General features: G+C 39.7%; 1 protein-coding gene across 1 annotated transcript; it reads right to left on the bottom strand.

The window, feature by feature from the left end:
- Positions 1–3,853: 3,853 nt before the first annotated feature.
- Positions 3,854–4,699, bottom strand: LOC116838976 (small ribosomal subunit protein mS40-like). The gene is given in 2 exon segments (XM_032804587.2): positions 3,854–4,500; positions 4,503–4,699. Coding segments are annotated over 2 exon segments (642 nt in total). The 5' UTR covers positions 4,669–4,699; the 3' UTR covers positions 3,854–4,024.
- Positions 4,700–19,986: the final 15,287 nt, after the last annotated feature.

Genomic DNA, 19,986 nt, shown 5'->3' with positions numbered 1-19,986 from the left:
AGAAATTCAGATCTTTGTCTTTAAAAACATATGGGCTTGGATCTCAGATATGAGCTGACAGTTTTATTGAAATAAATGGTGTAAAGGTAAAGCTAAGGATCTGTCCCATATGTTCTTAAAATGTGGTTTTATCCTAAAGAGCAACTACCATTGGTGTATACTTAACTGATATGCTCCTGCTGCATACTGACAGTCACATCTGCCTACTTCACTGATTAAAATAAGTTGTTACTGCTTTTTACTCTTCTTAACACTGCAGAAGCAACACTTATTGGAGACTGAAGCAAATTTTATTCTGGTTCATGCAATATCAAAAGAAACATTACCAAAGTTCCATTTAATGTTGGTGATGCAGGAGCCAGAAGGTACTCAGACTGACTTATAGATTCCAGGTTGAATTTTCAGGGCTGGAATTGGAATACGTTTTGTGTGTGTGTGTTTTGTTTTTGTTTTTGTTTTTTCTAATTTAAATCAGGGAAATTTGATCTGGATTTGATCTGGATTTCATGAAATATAAATATTGAACTAGTCCAAATGCAATTTTTGCAAAGTCACATTTCAGTGTAGGACCACGCTTGAATGTTGCCAAGGTTTGCTTCTTCCATTTGGACTATATTATAAAACTTGTGCTCTGCCTTCATACACTTTAATTACCTTAACAGACTTTTCTTTGGACTGCCTGAAAGTTCAACTTCCCTCTGCTCCACTTTATTTTCCAAATTCAATAAAACTTCTAATGCCAACTCCAGCTGCCTGTTTATTATAGGACTAATTTTCAAGGTTAGTTATTTGCTTTTAAGTCTCTCAAAGGCCTTACCCTTTCTTACGCCATTGTGGTTGTTCCTCATACCCAAAAAATCATGCACAGTTCCTGTATAAGATGATTTGTTGTGGATAACAGTAATTAGTTAGGTCACCCTGATTGCACTCATTTTGTGATACCATTTGGGTGACAGCCACCATGCACAAATAAAAGCAGGAACAAAAGTTGAGACAAGGATTGAGACAAGGCCAGGTGCAGGGCAGCGTCCACGCCAGAGCAAGGCTGGATGGAGGTCAGAGTTCAGGCTAGAGCAGCAGAGGTGCAGGGCTTGGAATATGGCAAGCACAGCAAGACAGAGAGCCCACAGCTACACATACTGAACAGCCACTAGCCCTTTGCAGCTGCTGAGCTTAGGAGCAAGTCATCTGACTGCCTTAGCCAATTCAGTGGTTCTTCTGTGACCCAGCTGCACTCATTGGACAGGGCCAGCACAGCTGCAGGCCCTCATTCCTGACACAGTCTTTATGTCCAGGAATGAATTGGACACCCCACGTTTCTATGATTCAGTGATCAAGTAGTTATACCCAATGAAATATGTCTATATGTGATCTAAAATAATAATAATCAAAGACCTAGCCTAAGGGCTATTCCTGCAAAACTTCAAAAACTTTATTGGAACAGCCATGAAGGTAAGTGGTCCTGAATCTTACTTTTAGACTGAAATCTTATAATCTACAACCGTTGGTAGAGTGGGGAGAAACTTCTGCTTTACATATGCAAAATATTATGGTATCTAACTGTCTTCATGCCAAAACAGGACAGTCTGGTTTTGGTGCATTCTGTTCTGTAACATTTCTGTTGTGTTTGATTACTTTCCAGCCAATCAGGGCTTGTCTGAGGAAAAACAAGATGGTCTGGGAGTTTGCCTGAGGACTGAGAGAAACTGAGTAAGGACTTCAGAATTTGTCCTGATGGGAATTAAAGTGCTGCCTCCTTGGTGCAATCAGTGAGAGTTTGCCAGAGAAAGGGCCTCAGGATTTGACTCATTGATAAAATGCACTAATTGTATTTAACATATGCACAACATTCCTCGAGTGGCACGTTCCTTGGTCCACTGGTTGGATCATTAGATTCCCTGGCCTGGGCTGGGTACTAATGGGGAGTGTGACATGAACATTGATCTATGCCCCCCATACAGTAATTGATTTAATGTAAAGTATTATTGGGGAGTCAACTGAAAAGTACAGTGTTATTTCTAGGTCTTGTAGATTCCTTGGAGGAAGACCAAGTTTGTTGTAATGCAAATTTTCCTTTGCTCCCTGCAGAATTTCATTTCCACTCAAATAAATTTGATTTCAAACGTCTGTTATGTATAATGATTATCTGGATGTTGTCCTTAAAGTTTTATGTCATTGTATATTTTGTGGTTCTTGACCTAACTAAAAAGATATGTGCAGATTTAATTTTATAGGTTTATGTATCACCACCATGTTTCAATTTAAATGGAAAAGATTAGCAAGTCAAACAATAGGTCATTTCCCAGAACAAAGATAAGACTCTGCTGTATGCAAGCATGTTTGCAAATGTGTCTCATAATCTTGGATTTGAGTTTTGGAAACCTGCAGTCAACCTCCTACTTACATCTGTGAAGAAACATATAAGCAACTGGAGGGCTGTTTAGACTAAACAGATGGCAAGTCCTAGTACGAACAGATTGCAGGAGAGGCAGAGTGTGGGATGCAGCGTCACAACCCCCACCCTCCTCTACAACTACAAAACTCATACTGCCTGAGGAAAGGCATCCTTTCCATCCAGCAATTAAGGCTCCACATCTTGCCTTTCCTGGGATGGAGACAAATTTTCCCCTCCACCTTTCTGTAAAGTATTTTAATCAGCTGGATTCATTTGCATCTGGCATCTGCATTGAGGAAACGACATCCTAATAGTTGACAGCCTTCAGGGCATGCTGCAGGCCCATCTCTTTTGGGGAGATAAGGGCACATTGAAGGCTGGTGTCTATGGGGGAAGGAGAAAGTCTCTGGACTTGATTTCCTTGTTATTGTTCATTTTTTTTTGGCTGGGGAGTGAGAAGGAGCTGCTGGCTTTACATTCGATTTGATTATATTTTTAATTCTTTGTAAAGGTGCCTTGAGCCCGGGATAGGTGCTATTATGGGCAGACTATACCACCCTCTAAACTGAACACACTGCACAAAAAATGAGCAGGTAGTAAAACTGTCAGTTTACAGCTCATCTTTGAATCTCTCCGCAGCTCCATATCCACCATCATATCAAATTTTAAGCTTCTCATTGTCTTCAAAATGCAGCATAATTCAGCCTTTCTCTACTTATCCAGTGTTTTCAAGTTTCATGTTGCTCCTCAGACACACACACACGTGCTCCCAGCCTTTCCCTGCACACCTGCTTGCCAGCAGCTTCTCACAGAATCACGTCAATGCTTTCTTCCAGCGAGCCTCTGTAATACTTAGTATGACCACCTGAGCTCATCCACATGGCCCTTACCCTGACTATGTTTAAGATGCTCTTAAAAACAATTAATGTAGTGGACTTGTGTATAAATTATACATAATTTGCTAATTCTTGTTCTAGGTCATTTGTCCCTAAGGGCTGTCTACTTCCTGGTCCTTAGATGATGAGTGTCTTAGCACACAAATTGTTTCTTTAGTGTTTTGAGAGCACCTAACATATCGTATTAATCCTAACTCTGAATGGCAGTTGAGTCTCTGATATAATAGTGCAAAGGTATAGGGGTTACATTCACATAATGTAGAAATTAAGCACATTTTAGGGGTGTTGAATGTAGAGATGTTCAAAGGCTGGTTGGATACAGTATTGCAGAATAGTCTGGGGTAGAGAGAGAGCCAATTCTTAAAATGGTGTAAAATGGCATATCTCCATGGAAGTCAGCAGAGCTATGTTGACTTATGCCAGCTATGCATTTGGCCTAAATTTTGTGCAGATTCTGAAAATGAGGCATACATGATTTCTTCCCCAACTCTTTTCAGAAGTCCAAGTTATTTATCAGATCTAGCTACCTCCCTACGTGTATATCTGTCTAAAGTTATCTAGGTTTTTTTTTTTTTCAGCATCTTCCAGTTTATTCCCCATTGAAGGTTTGGACAAGTCATGGCCGGGAGCTGGGCAGCTTCAGTGCTATCCCTGCAGGGGCTGGGACTAGGGCCAGCTCATCAGGTGAGGCCGAAGGCCTGAGCTCCCCCAGGAGCTGCCCATCCCCCATACCCTAGGACACTCCATCCAGTTCTGCCCTGGGCCTTCTTGCCGGGCTGGTTTCCTCCTTCAGATAGTCCTTGTATATCCTGCAGATCCTGGCAATGTCCTTTTCAGGTGGCTGCTACCACTCATACCAGAGGTACCAGGGTGTCTGGCTCTGCATGGAGGGGGTGGGGGGCATCTTGGTCACAGCCTGGTACTGGTTGGTGTAGTCTTTGCCCTGCAGCGTCACCAAGGGAATGTGGAAGCTCAAGAGCCCATGGTCACGAGCCTGGTTAATTGTCTGGGTCAAGCGTTTATGCTGCTTCATGCAGACACCTGTGCGTGTGGGATGGAAGATGACACACATGTGGGAGCAGATGAACTGCTCCAGAAGCTTCAGGTTCCTGTAGTCCACATGGAGTTTCTGGTCTCGGCAGATGAGGCAGGGGTTCCCCGCAATCTTCTTTCCTCTTATGCAGGTCTTGCGGGTCTTCTGAGGGGGGTGGGTCCCTTGTGGTTACGCCGATAGCCGAACCAGATGGGCTTGTCGCCGTATCTCTCTATGTACTCTTCCATCTCTAGATACTCCCAGGGTTTCTTCTTAAAGCACGATTCGGTGGCAAAGGCAACTGGCTCTGCTCCCGCAGCTGGGTCCATCTCTGTGCTGAACATCCAGAGCAGCGGGCGCTGGAGCCGCAGGAGCAAGGCAACTCTTGTATCTAGTTATTCATAGCCTACACATCACAGTGACTGCTGAGCCCTTAAGGAACTCTTTCTGATCTGTCCTGCTCAGCTGTGCACCCTAGCACTCACACAGTAACAACCCTGGATATAAAAGGATGACAAATCGGAAAACCAAGACTATCGCACTCCATTTAAAAAAAAAGTCTTTTATATTTTATATTTCTAAAATACTCAAAGGCTTGTTTCAGTGGCAGTTTTCTGAGCATGCTATAATATCCCTTTAGAAAACCCTCTTTCATTCCATAAGGAATAAAGATTTAATCTGGAGGCAAAAACATGTTATTATTTAAACATTGTTTCAATCTTTCTAGAGAAAAGATGAATAATTGGCGTGACAAAGGCCGTTATGTTTTGTACTTTTACTTTCCTTTTTTGAATATTGAAATCCTGGTGACATTTTCTGCAGTGATGTCAAGGACAAATGAAAATAAACGTATTCTATTAATCTATCAATTCATTCAGTTCCACCATTAATATTGCTGTGTGAATCATGCCGCCGTCTTTAATAATAATAAAGCCCTGATATTACAGTAGTGTGAAGTGAATGCAAACACTACCAAAAAAATGGTAGCACATTTACAATCATTCACACACAGGATACAAGGCAGGAGGGGAATAAAGCCCATAATGTGTGTTGATTTCTTTTTAAATGATTAGATATTAGGGTTTTTTTATCTGTAATGTTATCAATAGAGAAGAGATGGCACCATTATCTTCTTTTGGTTCACTAAATACCTTTTTTTATAAAAAGTTTAACCATTTGAATGTCTATACTGTGCCATGTATCTCCAATAGTCAGTGTATATTCAGTTGAAGGCAGTAGATGTGCCGTTCTCTGCAATAAGTGCTATATTGATTTTTCAGTTCTGATCACAGTGTAATATTAGTTGGGAACAGCAGTAAGAGCAGATAGAAATTCAGACTCTAAGGAAAGATAAGTGGGAACTTCGATATTTTGATTTTTCATGTGAAAACCTCTTTATTTTGTTTGTGATGTTTCTTTACAATCATCGACATAGCAAACTCCCCAAAATTAACTGCCCCCAAACCCAAATTCAAGAAAAAGATGAATGAAAAATTACATAGAATGGAAAAAAAGGATCCACAACTGTAATCTTCTAATGTTTTATTTCTTTATGTTCTCAACCTCCAGAATGCTAGCTCATAAGAGGATGTTATGGATTTTTAAATAAAGTTGCTCTGCTACTTTCTAATTATTAATTGTGTGCATATGTCAATGTAATGAACATGAAATGTGCCAGCCAAACAGTCATGGAGAATTAAGTAATTTATTTGTCCTTTGATCCAGTAGAGCACCGGTAATGAAAATTTCTCCACAATGATTTGCAATGTGCCTCAGCTCTCATCTGGCAGAACAATGTCTAGGAGTTTGTATTGTTAACTCAGGGATGGGGATTGTCTCTATGTGTGCCTAGTACAATGTCAAGCCCATTGTCAAGACTTAAATTACATGAAGCAATAATCATAGCTACAATAATGAATGATAAAGAATAGTCGAGGTTCCACCTGTCACCTCTGCTGAGCTTACCAACAAGAAAAGTTGCCAGGTGCTTACAGCTGGAGAGTTCTAAACTGTATCATTTGCAATGGAATTCTTATAATAGAAGACACACTATAACTGTCCACTGCCCTCTTGCATAATACGGGCCATAGATTTTTCACCTAGTAATTTCTTCAGTCTAGAGAATTATTCTTCCCTGCTATATAAATGAACATTATCAAGCGTACTAAGTTGTGGCTTAAAGAGAGTATTTTTTTTTTTAGGAAGAAACCCACTCTTGCTTCAAAGACAAGAAGATTAAGGGCATTTGCAACATCCTTCGGACTCATTAATAATGATTAACTATCCTCACTATTTAAAAGTTGCATCTTATTTTAAGTTTCAATTTTTCTTACTTCAACTTCCAAACTTTGGAACTTGTTATGCCTTTATTCCCTAGATTAAAAGACCTCTAATTAATTATCTCTAATGAGATGGCCTGGATATTCTACTGCATGCCGGTGGCTTGTGGATACCAGAACTGCTCATGCTCCAAAACGTCTGTTAGTCTATAAGGTGCCACAGGATTCTTTGCTGCTTTTACAGAACTGGATACAGTATTCCAGGAATGGTCTCACCAATAAGAGCATAAGAATAGCCATAGTGGGTCAGACCAATGGTCCATCTAGTCCAGTATTGTGTCTTCTGATAGTGGACAGTGCCAGAAGCTTCAAAGAGAATGAACAGAACAGTGCAATTATTGAGTGATCCATCCCTTGTCATCCAGTTCCATCTTCTGGCAGTCAGAGACCTGGAACACCCAGAGTATGGGACTGTATGCATCTTGACTAATAATCATTGATGGACCTATCCCTCCTGAACTTATTTAATTCTTTTTTGAACCCCATTATACTTTTGGCCTTCACAACATCCCCTGGCAATGAGTTCCCAGGTTGACAGTATGTTGTGTGAAGTGGTACTTCCTTATATTATTTTTAAACCTTCTGCCTATTAATATTATTGGATGAACCCTGGTTCTTGTGTTATGTAAATGTTACTCCTGTGAACAACACTTCCCTCTTCACTTTCTTCACACTATTCATAATTGTATAGACCTCTGTCATATCCCTGCTTAGATGTCTTTTCCAAGATGAACAGTCCTGGTCTTTTTAATCTTTTCTCATATGGAAAATTCTGCCCCCCTAATCATTTTTTTTTTTTGCCCTTCTCTGTATCTTTTACAATTCTAATATATATTTTTTCAGGTGACCAGAACTGCATGCAGTATTCAAGGTGTGAGCATACCATTGGTTTATAAAGTGGCATGATGATATTTTCTGTCTTATTAGCTATCCTTTTCCTAATGTTTTTTTGACCTGTTGCATACTGAACAGATATCTTCAGAGAACTATCCATAATGAATCCAAGATCACTTTCTTGAGTGGTAACAGCTAATTTAGACCCCATCATTTTGTATGTATAGTTGGGATTATGTTTTCCAATTTGAATTACTTTGCACTTACCAATATTAAATGTCATCTGCCATTTTGCTGCCAATTCAGCTTCTTTTGTGAGATCCCTTTGTAACTCTTTGTAGTCTGCTTTGGACTTAATTGTCTTGAGTAATTTTATATCATCTGCAAACTTTGCCACTTCACTGTTTACCCCTTTTCCAGGTGATTTATGAATATACTGAACAGCACAAATCCCAATACAGATCTTTGGAGGATCCTCTTTCCATTGTGAAAACTGACCATTACCCAGTGCTCAGTACAGAATTGATGTCAACTCCATACTCTTTGTTGGGGGAGAGAGAAGGTAGTGGTGGCATGTATGAAAGAAGACACAATGAATATAAATATTTAGTTTTCGTGTGCAGTCTTCACTGAGTAACTTAACACTTGCCAGTTCCATCTTGTTGCCTGGTGTCTGGGCCTAAAATCAGGAAGGAAGTTTTTTTACCGGAGTTCCTTGTCTCTTCATTCCTTAAAGAGCTCAGACCCTAACCCTACTGTCAGATATTGTGGTTATTTCAGTTCCCTTTCTACACTTTTTGCAGGGAGGAAACCTAATAATTTAAGTCATGAAGTGCAACACATCCTTGTGATATGTCTCAAAATGGATCTAGTTAAACGCTTGGCAAAAGTCACTGGGTCCAGTAACACTTTGCCAGTTGGAATTCCCCATTCCTGTATTTCTTGTCCAGATCTGATTTTTCGAGCTGTTTCATTCTTTGTTCAAAGGTCAAATGATTTATCTGTAACTGGTTATATCTTGTTTTTTGCATAATTTTCTTTAAATCCTGAGTAAACTCTTCAGTGCCATGAAGTTTTTCAGTAGTTGTCACTCACTTATCCATTTTAGTAGAAGTGGTTTTAATTTTCTTATCCGCTGAGATCATTGTATTTTGTAAGCTCTGTGTTTCAGCACTTAACATATTTCAGAGAACTTACACTTTACTGTGGTATCTGAAACAGTTTCCAATAGAAGTTTGTCAAACCTGATGGTGGTAACTTTTGGCTTTCACAACTTGCCACTCATTTTCTTATCACATCACAACATTTCATCAGGAAATTTACCTCCCCTAAATGAATTCAACTGCTGACACATGGAACAGACATTAGGCCTGATTCCCCACTACACATTCCAATGTTATACCAGTACAAAGCCATCGAAAAAGTCTAATGTTGTCAGGGGAAATGGGGTAGATATGCCAACTCTGGGGATATCCACCACAGAAAGTACTAAAATGAGAGCTCCTTGCAGCCAGACACAATTATTTACTGTGAGAATCAGACCATTCAAAAGTAAGGAGCATGTCTTGGGAGAATCACAACAATAAAGAAACTTGTTGGGTGAGGGGAGGGCAAATTTTGCAGCCTAGCAATGATGTAAATGTGCTTATGTGATCACTTCTTGCTTAATAATCCCAAAAGGAATTACTTGATCTTCTTGAGCATTATACTTTAATTTCTGTTAGCACCTATCCTTCAGTCCTAATTCATTTGAATCAATGTACTTTCCACCTCAGTAAGGACTCCGAGATCAGGCTCTCTCAATTCAACAATTTTCTAAATTATATTTCATTACATGGGGGAAGACCCTTAAAAAACCCTTATTTTTTTAGTGTGGAGATTTAATGGGTATTGTGTTTTGCCCTTAAGATTCTTTTAAACTTGAGTTGTGTTCTTGTTTTAACATGAATTAAAAGCTTGTCAATTAACTCAAGTCAAGTAACAGAACTGTAAATGCTAGTCTAGACACTGCACAGATTTGTGTTTGCAGACACACATTTGTGGGTTACCTTAAGTTTAGTCTACAAAAAGAGATCCTACATACCCATAATCCTTTATCTCTCAGTCAGTCAGATACTAAGGTTTTTATGTGTTACAGTGGTGCCATGGGTTGGTTCTATGTGAGAATGTTTCTTTTTCAACATACTGTAGTCTCTTCTCTCGAACTGATAATATACAGCATAATTTAACACTCTTGATTAATGTTTTGGCTCAACAAATCTTCATCTTTACTTTTGCTTTTAGTATATTTATTGCTTGGGCTTCTTTGTTATTCCTTTATAATTTAGAGAAATTGCTATTAAGGGAGGCCATAACTTTTGGTTCAGAAAACAGTAAATAAGGCGAATTTGTCTGTATCACTAAAATGGTGTTTTAGTCTTTTAGTTCATTTTAAATCAGCTTTTAGAGCATACATTTATTTCCCAGATTACCACTAACCATTAGAGCGGGGGAAAAAAAAAGAATTAAGCCAGACAGCTAAAATGTGGAGGGAGGGCTCATTCATTTTTGAAAAACATACTGGCAAATTTTAAACAAAGAAATGGGAATGTAACCACAATTCTTGCTGCAAGAAATATCAAACACATAAAAATCACAACTGCTAGTATTTTAACATTCCGTCCTTACTTTTGTATAGAGCAAAATCATACTTTATGAAAATCTTCTAAAGTTGCTGTCTGCCTCCTTCCAGGCATATGGATCTCTCATTCTTCACTTGAAATTGCTATATCAGATGTTTGATCAGGGGGAAAAAATGCTGAACACAACTTTTCCTGCGACTCTGCATTGCTAAGCTGTCACTTACTGATGGGTCTATACTGAGGATTGGCAGTGCTCTGTCGAGACCTGGTTTATTAATATATTATAGTCATAAAGCAATTTGAAATATGTTACAATGGACAAAGATTACCTTCTGGATTTTCACATTTAGGCAGAGAGTTGGATAAAACATATAAATACCACTGAGCATGAATGAGCCATAAGAGGCTACTGTGAGCCTCTTTTGTTCACAGAGCTGGCCATTAGACCCAAGAAGGAGACTATAATCTTTCCTTTTTTGTTAAACAAGTTAATTAAGTTTTTAGCCTTTTTCCTTGAAAAGATAGCCTTGAAAATGTGAATTGATGTAACCCAATTGTAAAGGGTGTAAAAGAACAAGCAGTTAGACTCCATTTCTCCAGCAGGATGCTGAGGAGCTGAATGATTCTTCCATCCACCTATTGTCTTCTGAGACAGAGCTTATACCTGTTCCAGATGATAAGAGGCCCTCTGCTGCTCTAACATCTGATAGGGCTGGGTAGCTGAGGACAAGTGAGCAGCAACTGATTTCCTTTAGATGCTACTCTGGGTATAGTGAAAAAATAGAGCAACTGTACCTGCCATGAGCTGTAACTGTCGGTGCAGAGGTCTGTAACCTATGCAGGCAAAAAAGATCAACATTTATATTTCAGCATCCCATGTATTTACTGCAAGAATGTAAGCAAGAAGTATTGAGAAGGCACCATTGTATAACAACTTTCTGAAATGGTTCCATCATGGTAACCAATGATTTACATGCAGTTATTCAATTTCCAATATAAATAAGGATTATGTACATTTTTAAAAATTAAATGACTATTGCTGTGCATCTTGAGTGGGACAGTACTTTCTGAGCGAACTCTGTGAGCACCATAGCCCACATAAGTAAAAATTGTCTTTGATGGATAAGTGAGACCAGGGAGACGCCAGCAGATTTCCAGTTGAGAAAGTCCTACTGTGAGTTGTCATTTGGATTCAGCGTACTCTATTTTAAATGACATAGTTAAGTATATGCTTTGGCGGAGTCTTTCAAAGTAGTGCAGGGGAGTTAGTCACACATCTTCACTTAAAATTAATCCACTACACTGCCTTGAAAATCTCAACCTTCACTAATACCAGCTGCTTTGGCAGTTAGCCAAGGTGGTAAAGCCTTTCAGAAATAGAAAGTGTTAAATAATGTTATCTGAATAGCTAAGATCAGCATAAGTATAGCAGCCATTATTTATTAGATTTATCGTAATTGCCTGAGCTGTCTGATTATAGGCTTTCATCCTCTATTTTGAGAAGTTATAGTCCAAGGCAGACACTTCAAAAGTATGATCTGGGGTCATACTGAGGTGCTATATAAAAGTTAACTTGGATATATAGAATTTGTTGCAGATAGGCTGTGTAGATGGCTCGCTAGCCTTAGACCCACAAGAGCTAGGTTCTAGTCCCAGCTCTGTTATTGGCCTGCTGGGTAACACTGGGCTGGTCACTTCCCTGCTGTGTGCTTCATTTTTCCCATTTGTAAAACAATTCAGATAAAGTATTTTTGAGATCTACTGACAAGAAATATACTGCAAGATAAAAAGTGCATTCACTGATACATGACAGATTCCCCTTGGTTTCTTGGATTTACCTTTCTTAACTAGGTTGGTGAGATGCTAAGCCTCAATTTGCTCCAATATCTAATCAGTTATGGCTTCTGGAGAGTATCCCATCCATCCAGAAGATGTAGCCTTCTCTGTGATGGGATTTGAAGTCTAAAGTGAATAAAACAATAGGGATTCCAAAGATTAAGATCAGTATGGAGTGCTCTGAACTAAACAGGGGGAAGTTAACATATTTAAAAAAATAAGTTATTTGAATTAATGCTAGTTATTGGGTTCCTCATACTGCAATAGCTCCACTGGAATTACTTTGTGGTGAAACAATATAGCACCAAGACAAAGTTTGTTGAGAATACTGGAATGACAGGAAAGCAATTTTCAGTGTAGTGTACAACCAGTGATACATAATTCTCAGGATCATTTGTTCTATTTTTTTAATATATATTCTACACAATGAGATAGGAAGTTTGATTTTATTTCTAAAGAGAAACATGTAAAATGTTACTAGAGTTTATATAAAATACAGCATCATGGCTATATAATGGCTTATGAGGAAAATATAATATTATGCATAACTGATAATAAAAAGAAGTCTGTCATTCTCTTACATAATTTATTTTAATTACAACAATAGAGAGCTACTTATGAGCTTTTAGTTTTTTTTTTAAATCTTTTTACTGATAATATTCATATCTAAGGTATCTGATATGCTTCTAACTTTTACTGCGGAAACAACAGAATGAAAAAATATCTATATTTATGAATTCATCCTTTTGATCCATAATAGCAAATATGCAATTTGAAGCTATCTAAACAAGACAATAAAAGCCTTGCAAGAAAGTGCTGATTACTGTATAAAGGGACAGCAGCAAATTGTCAGCATTGTTGTCACTGCTGCCGTAGTCTGCTTTCTTGTTCTCAGGGGTTCTCAAAATGGGGGTTGGGACCCTTCAAGGAGTTGTGAGGTTATTTCGTGGGGGATCACAAACTGTCAGCCTCCACCCCAAACCCTGCTTTGCCACCATTTATAATGGTGTTAAATATATTAAAAAGTGTTTTTAATTTATAAGAGGGGGTCACACTCAGAGGCTTGCTATGTGAATGGGGTCACCAGTACAAAAGTTTGAGAACTACTGTTCTAAATCCCTTGGTGTGAATGCAGTTCTTCTGGCTACGTGGTATTTCAGAGAGAAGCAGGATGAAGTCTCCAGCTTTCAGAGAGAAAAGCGGGATGAAGTCTCTGGGTTTCAAATCACAGCAGTGTCACAGAAAAGTAAAAAAATTGTAATTGACTCACTTACTTCACATTTAAAATTTTACCTCAGCATGTTAATCTAAGGCACAATCCTGCTTTATGTGGAAGAGAGATGTGCAGTGCTGCATATGCAACATCAGTAGATGGGCAGCCAGCAAGTGCATTCAAAATCCAGAGCACCATGTTCCACACAATGTACTGGAGTCTGTGCCTTTCCTGTCTTCTTCCTGAGTGTAAAGCACCCCAAAGAGGATGCTGTAGGGAAGAGATTGAGTGTTTCATGAATAATAATACTGAGCTGTGGCCCACAATATGGTAATGAGGTGCATAAATGCCATTTCCCAGGAAAATTGGTATTCTTATGAGGAGCAGAAGTACAGGTGGTACCAGGATGCTTCACCACCAACTGCCCAAAGTGAGCAGGATTGCTGTGATTAATAGCACAGTCCCATGTAAGAGACCCCTCAGACTCTTCTAATATTCCCAGCTCCCTTCCCATCCCTTCTTTGGTGTTCTTTTGGGCATTTTCATCAATATGTTATAAAACTTTCACATTATTTTAGCAGCAATCAGAAATAAAGACAGAATGGGAAAAAAACGTGGTCATCAACGGAGCTGTGCCAGTTTACACCAGCAGGGAAATTGGACCCTATTTACAGTAATTTGTAAGTGTGCATTTGAAAATAAGGAGCCACGTCCTTGGCTTCCTGAGTCTCCTTTTGTGCTGCTTACACAGGCAGCTGAGGATTTTTCCATGTCTGGCTTTATGTCACCTGTTTTTCAGCCCTCATCAAGTGCAGAGGGCATGTTGGGGGCAACATAAATATTTTTGATGTAGTTTTTTAATGCAATTTCCTAAGTTTTTGTCTTTTTTAAAGGGCATGGAAAAAAATCCAGAAATTCCATTTTGTCAACCCATCTGCAGGGTTGGAACCTTTACATATAAAACACACACCTCTGCCAGTTGAGCTATTGCAGTAACCTATAACAAAATGTTATGATCTTTCATGTAGACACCAACCAATGAAGAGAAATGAGATACACATTTTGCCAGTGGTTTTCACAGCTTTTGCTGACAGCAGAGGAATGTTGAGTCTCAAGAAATCTGGGTTCAATTCCAAGTTCTGAAGAGGAATGTGTTTTAGTGGCTATAGGATCTTCCTTCCTCCTCTGTCCGAACCCTGGCTCCTGTGCCAGTCTTCCCCCTATCCTCATCTCTCATCTCCTTTCTCCACCTCCCATAGCTTCTCTCACACTCCTTTCAATTTTTCTTCCTGGGGAACACTGAAAACACAGGATAGAGTCTTCCTGCTCTTAACTCCAGGACTCCATGCCATTACAGCCCCGGTAGAAAGGAGAAGCAACTACAGGGTAAGTCCTTCTCAGTCCTGGTCTCCTCAGGGTTTCAGCCCAAATGATTAAAGTTTCGCAAAGTTATAAGCAATGAAAGTGAGGTCTTATAAGGGAAAAATGTTAGAGTAACTAAACTAAAAGGTGTCAAGTATCAGAGGGGTAGCCGTGTTAGTCTGGATCTGTAAAAAGCAACTGAGAGTCCTGTGGCACCTTTAAGACTAACAGATGTATTGGAGCAGAAGTTTTCATAGGTGAATACCCACTTCGTCAGACACATGAATCTGACGAAGTGAGTATTCACCCACGAAAGCTTATGCTCCAATACATCTGTTAGTCTTAAAAGTGCCACAGGACTCTCGGTTGCTTTAAACTAAAAGGGTTGCTACCAGCTCTACCTATTATATATGTATCAATGTTTGATACTTAGCTGGGAACTGTAATTCAGTTAGACTTTCGTGGTAAAGAACATTTTGAATCTTCACAACCAGCAGGTCACTGGACCCTGGCCACTCCACATCTTTCAAAAGCAACAACAGAAGAAACAATATAAAATCCAAACTGGAACAAACAAACAGAAACTGAGTGGAACATGTTTATTGTGAGTATCCCATTTATTTGTTTGCCAAGCTTTGCTTTTAAAAGAAAGGCTCTGCCCTCTGGATGAAATTCATCCTTGTGCACAGGGCCAGCAGAAAGCTTATGAACCACTAAACTCCCATTTAAGATTTTTTTGAGTGCTTAAATGAAACATAAGAGATGCATTGGCCTGGGGTGACTTTCATCTGCTCTTAATAGGTTAAGATGATAAAAGATTTTGAAAATGAAAAACACACATAAAACAAGAAGAAAGAGTTAGTTTTGCTCTCTAATTATGCATAGAGTATGCTACTATCCAAATATCAAATTTCTTATTCAGATCTTTTCTTGCATTAACTTAATCAGATAGATCTGCAGCATAGTTATTAGCTCAAATAGCCTCAAAATAGATATTAATATAGGATTGAAGGATATAGAGTCAGACTCATAGACTTTAAGGCCAGAAGAGACCATCATGATCATCTAGTCTGAAGTCCTGCACATTTTAGGCCACGGAATCTCACCCACCCACTCCTGTAATAGACCCCTAATCTTTGGCTGAGTTACTGAAATCCTCAAATCATGATTTAAAGACTTCAAGTTACAGAGAATCCACTATTAACACTGGTTTAAACCTGCAGGTGACCTGTGCCCCATGCTGCAAAGGAAGGCAAAAAAAAAACCAGGCTCTTTGCCAATCTAACCTAGGGGAAAATTCCATCCTGAACCCAAATATGGTGATCAGTTGAAACTTGAGCACATTGGCAAGACCCACCAGGCAGAAACCAGGGAAAAAATTCTCTGTAGTAACCCACCTACTGTCCCGTCTCCAGCCTTTAGGCCTATTTTGTACTGGCAGTCACAGACAGTCCTCACGCCATTATAGGCAGATTCATCATAGCAACCCCTTCATAAACTTATCAAGCTCAGTCTTGAAACAAGGTAGGTTTTTTGCCCTCACTGCTCTCCTTGGAAGGCTGTTCCAGAATTTCTCTCCTCTGATGGTTAGAAACCTAATTTCCATTTGTCTAATTTCCATTTTTTTGGTCCATATTGGTGCTTAAAATAAATAACTTCTCTTCCTCCCTGATATTTATCCCTCTGATGTATTTATAGAGCACAATCATATCTGCCTTTAGGCTTCCTTTGGTTAGGCTAAACAAACCAAGCTCTTGGAGTCTCTTCTCAGAAGGTAAGCTTTCCATTCCTCTGATCATCTGAGTAGAGCTTCTATGCACCTCTTCCAGATGAGGTCTCACCAGTCCCTTGTATAATGGTAATAACTTTTCCCTGTAGTTACTGGAAATACCTTGCCTGATACATTCTAGGACTGCATTAGCCTATTTCATAACCACCTCACGTTGGCAGCTCATAGTTATTCTGTGATCGACCAATACACCCTGGTCTTTCTCCTCCTCTCTTGCTTCCAGCTGATAAGGGCCCAGTTTGTAATAGAAAATCTTATTGTTAATCCCTAAATGCATAACCTTGCATTACTAAATTTCATCCTATTTCTTACTCCACTTTTCAAGGTCATCCAGATCTTGTTGTACTATATTCCAGTCCTCCTCCATATTGGCAATACCTCCAAACTTTGTGTCATCCACAAAATTTATTAGCTCACACCCATCTTTTGAGCTAAGGTCGTCAATGAAAAATGTTAAATGAGACTGGTTCCAAGACCAGTCTCTGAAGGACTCCATTAGAACTCCCTCCAGCATGACAGTGAATCTTTCAATATGACACATTGTAGTCTCCCCTTTAACCAGTTCCTTATCCACCTTTCAATTCTCATATTAATTCCCACATTCTGTTTCATACATTCCATCACTTCTAATTTCTTTAGAGTCTGCCTCATCATTAATATACAGTGCTACTCAACCACCTTCCCCTTTATTTCTGTCTTTCCTGAACACCACTGTGATGGGGAGTATCTACTCTGTACCAGTCCAACTGAGATAAACTGCACACAGTGGGTGGAAGAGTCCCCACTCCCTCACCTCTGCTGGGCATGCTCCAACTGGATATAAAAGGGAGTAGCTCAGCTCATTGTGGGTGGACTGAGGAAGAGGATGGATGTGTACCCCAGGCTCCTACAGAGGAATCACTGACTCTTCAGACCAGAGAGGTGGTGGACTCTGACTGCACTGGACAGGACCAGCCGACCGCAAAGAATGATGGGGATGCTGAGCCATGTCTGGCCAAGGAGATGTCTGCGATGTGCTTTGTGGTAGGAAGTGACCCAGAGAATCTGTCAGGAGCTGATACTTGAACTTCCATTAGGGAGTTTACTGGCCTCATAGGGGTCTGGGTCAGAGTCTGGTGGAGTAGCATGGGCACAAGTTCCCTTACCCCTACCCTGCACTTGCTGGTAGGCATGGCTGCAAGGGGCAATTGACTGATTGATTGTTTGCTCCAGGGCTGCCCAGAGTGGGGGGCAATAGGGGCAATTTGGCCCAGGCTCTGGGCCCTGCAGGGGCCCCCACGAGAGTGGCTGAGGCTCGCCCCCACCACCCCCCGGCCAGGGCCAGCTTTAGGAAGTGCGATGCTCAATTCAAACAGTTTCGATGGGGCCCCAGCAGGGATGACTAAAAAAAAAAACACTTAAAAAAACCACCTGGGGCTTGTACTCATTGGGCGGTGCTCCGAGTCTTCGGCAGTGGGTCCTTCACTCGCTCCGGGTCTTCAGTAGCACCGAAGAATCCACCACCAAAGTGCCGCCAAAGACCTGGTAGGGAACCAGTTATTAAGATGTTGGCAGCTCATCACTGGTTGTTTCCACATCTTTCCCGTAGATTGTCTAATTTCCATTTTCCATTTTCCACACTGTGAATCCTTCTAAGACCCCAGCCCTGTCCTTCTCCCATTCCTCCAATAGCTAGATTTCACAGCAGAGGTCTGATTTCACGGTCCCTGCCATGTTTTTCACAGCCATGAATTTGGTAGGGCTCTATGTGTAATGCACCAAACAGGAAGAGAAACGGTAACCAAGGTAAAATGCTCATCCTGTATAAGATGTCCCATTGAAGGCTAATGAGGTATTGTGTAGCATCAAGGGCAGAGGCCCTGTTGACTGCATTCCTAACTTCCTCCAGGATGAAGAGACCTATGCATGAACTCATGCCATCAGTTTGGACCCTGGGGTGAAGAGGGTAAATATGCCTGACAAGGAGAAACTGGATCTTTTAGGCTGTCTGGACTCAGGGGGCAAAGATTGCTAAACAGCAGCAAGAGATCCCCATACATCTTGCCATATGTTAGCCCTAAAAGACATTCAGCGCTGATAGATTGCTACAACTCTGTCACCTTTTGGAACCATAGGGTGTAACTGATTTATGTATATATCCTTGCTTGCTTTAACCTGTAAATAGCGCTGTCATTTTGTTTTCCCAGTTAATAAAGCCTTAGGATTGGCTACAAGTGTTATCTTTGGTGTGCGATCTGAGGTACAAATTGATCTGGGGTAAGTGACTAGTCTCTTGAGACTGGAAGCAACCTGAATCTTTTGTGATCTTTGGTGTATTGCAACCAAAGATCACTAGGTACAGCTTGCCTGGGAGGTAATATGTTAACTCCAAAAGGATTATATATACTTAAAATCTAAGAACTATTTCTAGGAACTCTGCAAGGGGAAACTGAGGTAGGTATGCATATCATTGTCACAGTTTGTTTCAGGAGGATGCTGAAGGTGGGGCATCTTATGACACTCTCCCATTTTGAATTTGTAGTAGGCGATTTCTTTTCCTTAAGCATGATATTTCACTCTTATCTCAATGAAATCTTCACCTATTTATATAAGGCCATCTCTAACAGATCTCCAGATCATGCTGTCATCTCAGTTTAACTTCTACAGTCTCTGGAAGTCTTTCCTACTTTGGTATCATCTGCAAATGTTTATTTTTTAGATCCTCTGTGGAAAAAAAAATCCCCTTCTGTATGACTTGAGGCACAAGTACATAATTTAATAAAACACATAAAATGTAAGTAACTCTACATCTTCTCAGTGGCAGAAGAAAAGATCATCCCCCTCAGATAATGAAGTTCTCCTCTCACTTCATCAGTCCTGCTTGTCATCCCTCTCTCTTATGCCATCGTAGCCTGGAAACCAGAAGACAGGACCTGATTCTGATCCCACAATTTCACACCAGTGTAACTTCATTGGAATCACTCCTGATTTACACCATTGTGTTTGAGAGAAGACTTAAACCCATAGATTAAATATATATTATTTTGTCCTCTAAATCATTAACAAAGATGGCAGGAATATCAATCCTAACCCAGAACCCTCTGTTTAATCAGCTTCTAACCTTTCCTCATTTGAAATTACTCTTTTTGTTACTGATTTATGAGACACATTTGTATCCATGCTCAGCATCCCTCTAATTTTAGATCTTAGCCTAGAACTCAAATACAAAGTCTTTACCAAAGTATAGGTAAACTTTATTTACTGCATCACCTTTGTCCATCAAGCTTATAATTTTATTAAAGGAAACGATTGGCATTGTTTAGGATAGTCTGATTTTTATGAACATGTATTGCTTATGATACATAATGTCCACATCTAAGTGTTTACATATTGATTTCTTTATTATTTATTCTAATAACTAATATAGTAGTAATAACTTACAAACCTTTTTATACTGTGGAAAACTATCATTTAGACATTGATCTCACCCCAGGGGATTTTCATTACCAGTTTTTTCGGACGAATAGCATTCATTCATTTAATTTTATTACATTTTAACCAATTGTCCTTCTGGGTTTTTAGTTGGGTTTTTTATTATGCTGAATTTTGTCCTGCTGAAATGTGACAATACTGAACAAATTGGTTTATTCACTAAACAGGGACAGTTTGAGTGCAAACAATGCCCGGGG

Source organism: Chelonoidis abingdonii, chromosome 2 (assembly GCF_003597395.2).
Source record: "Chelonoidis abingdonii isolate Lonesome George chromosome 2, CheloAbing_2.0, whole genome shotgun sequence".
Lineage (NCBI taxonomy): Eukaryota > Metazoa > Chordata > Testudines > Testudinidae > Chelonoidis > Chelonoidis abingdonii.
This window is presented reverse-complemented; position numbering and strand designations above follow the sequence as displayed.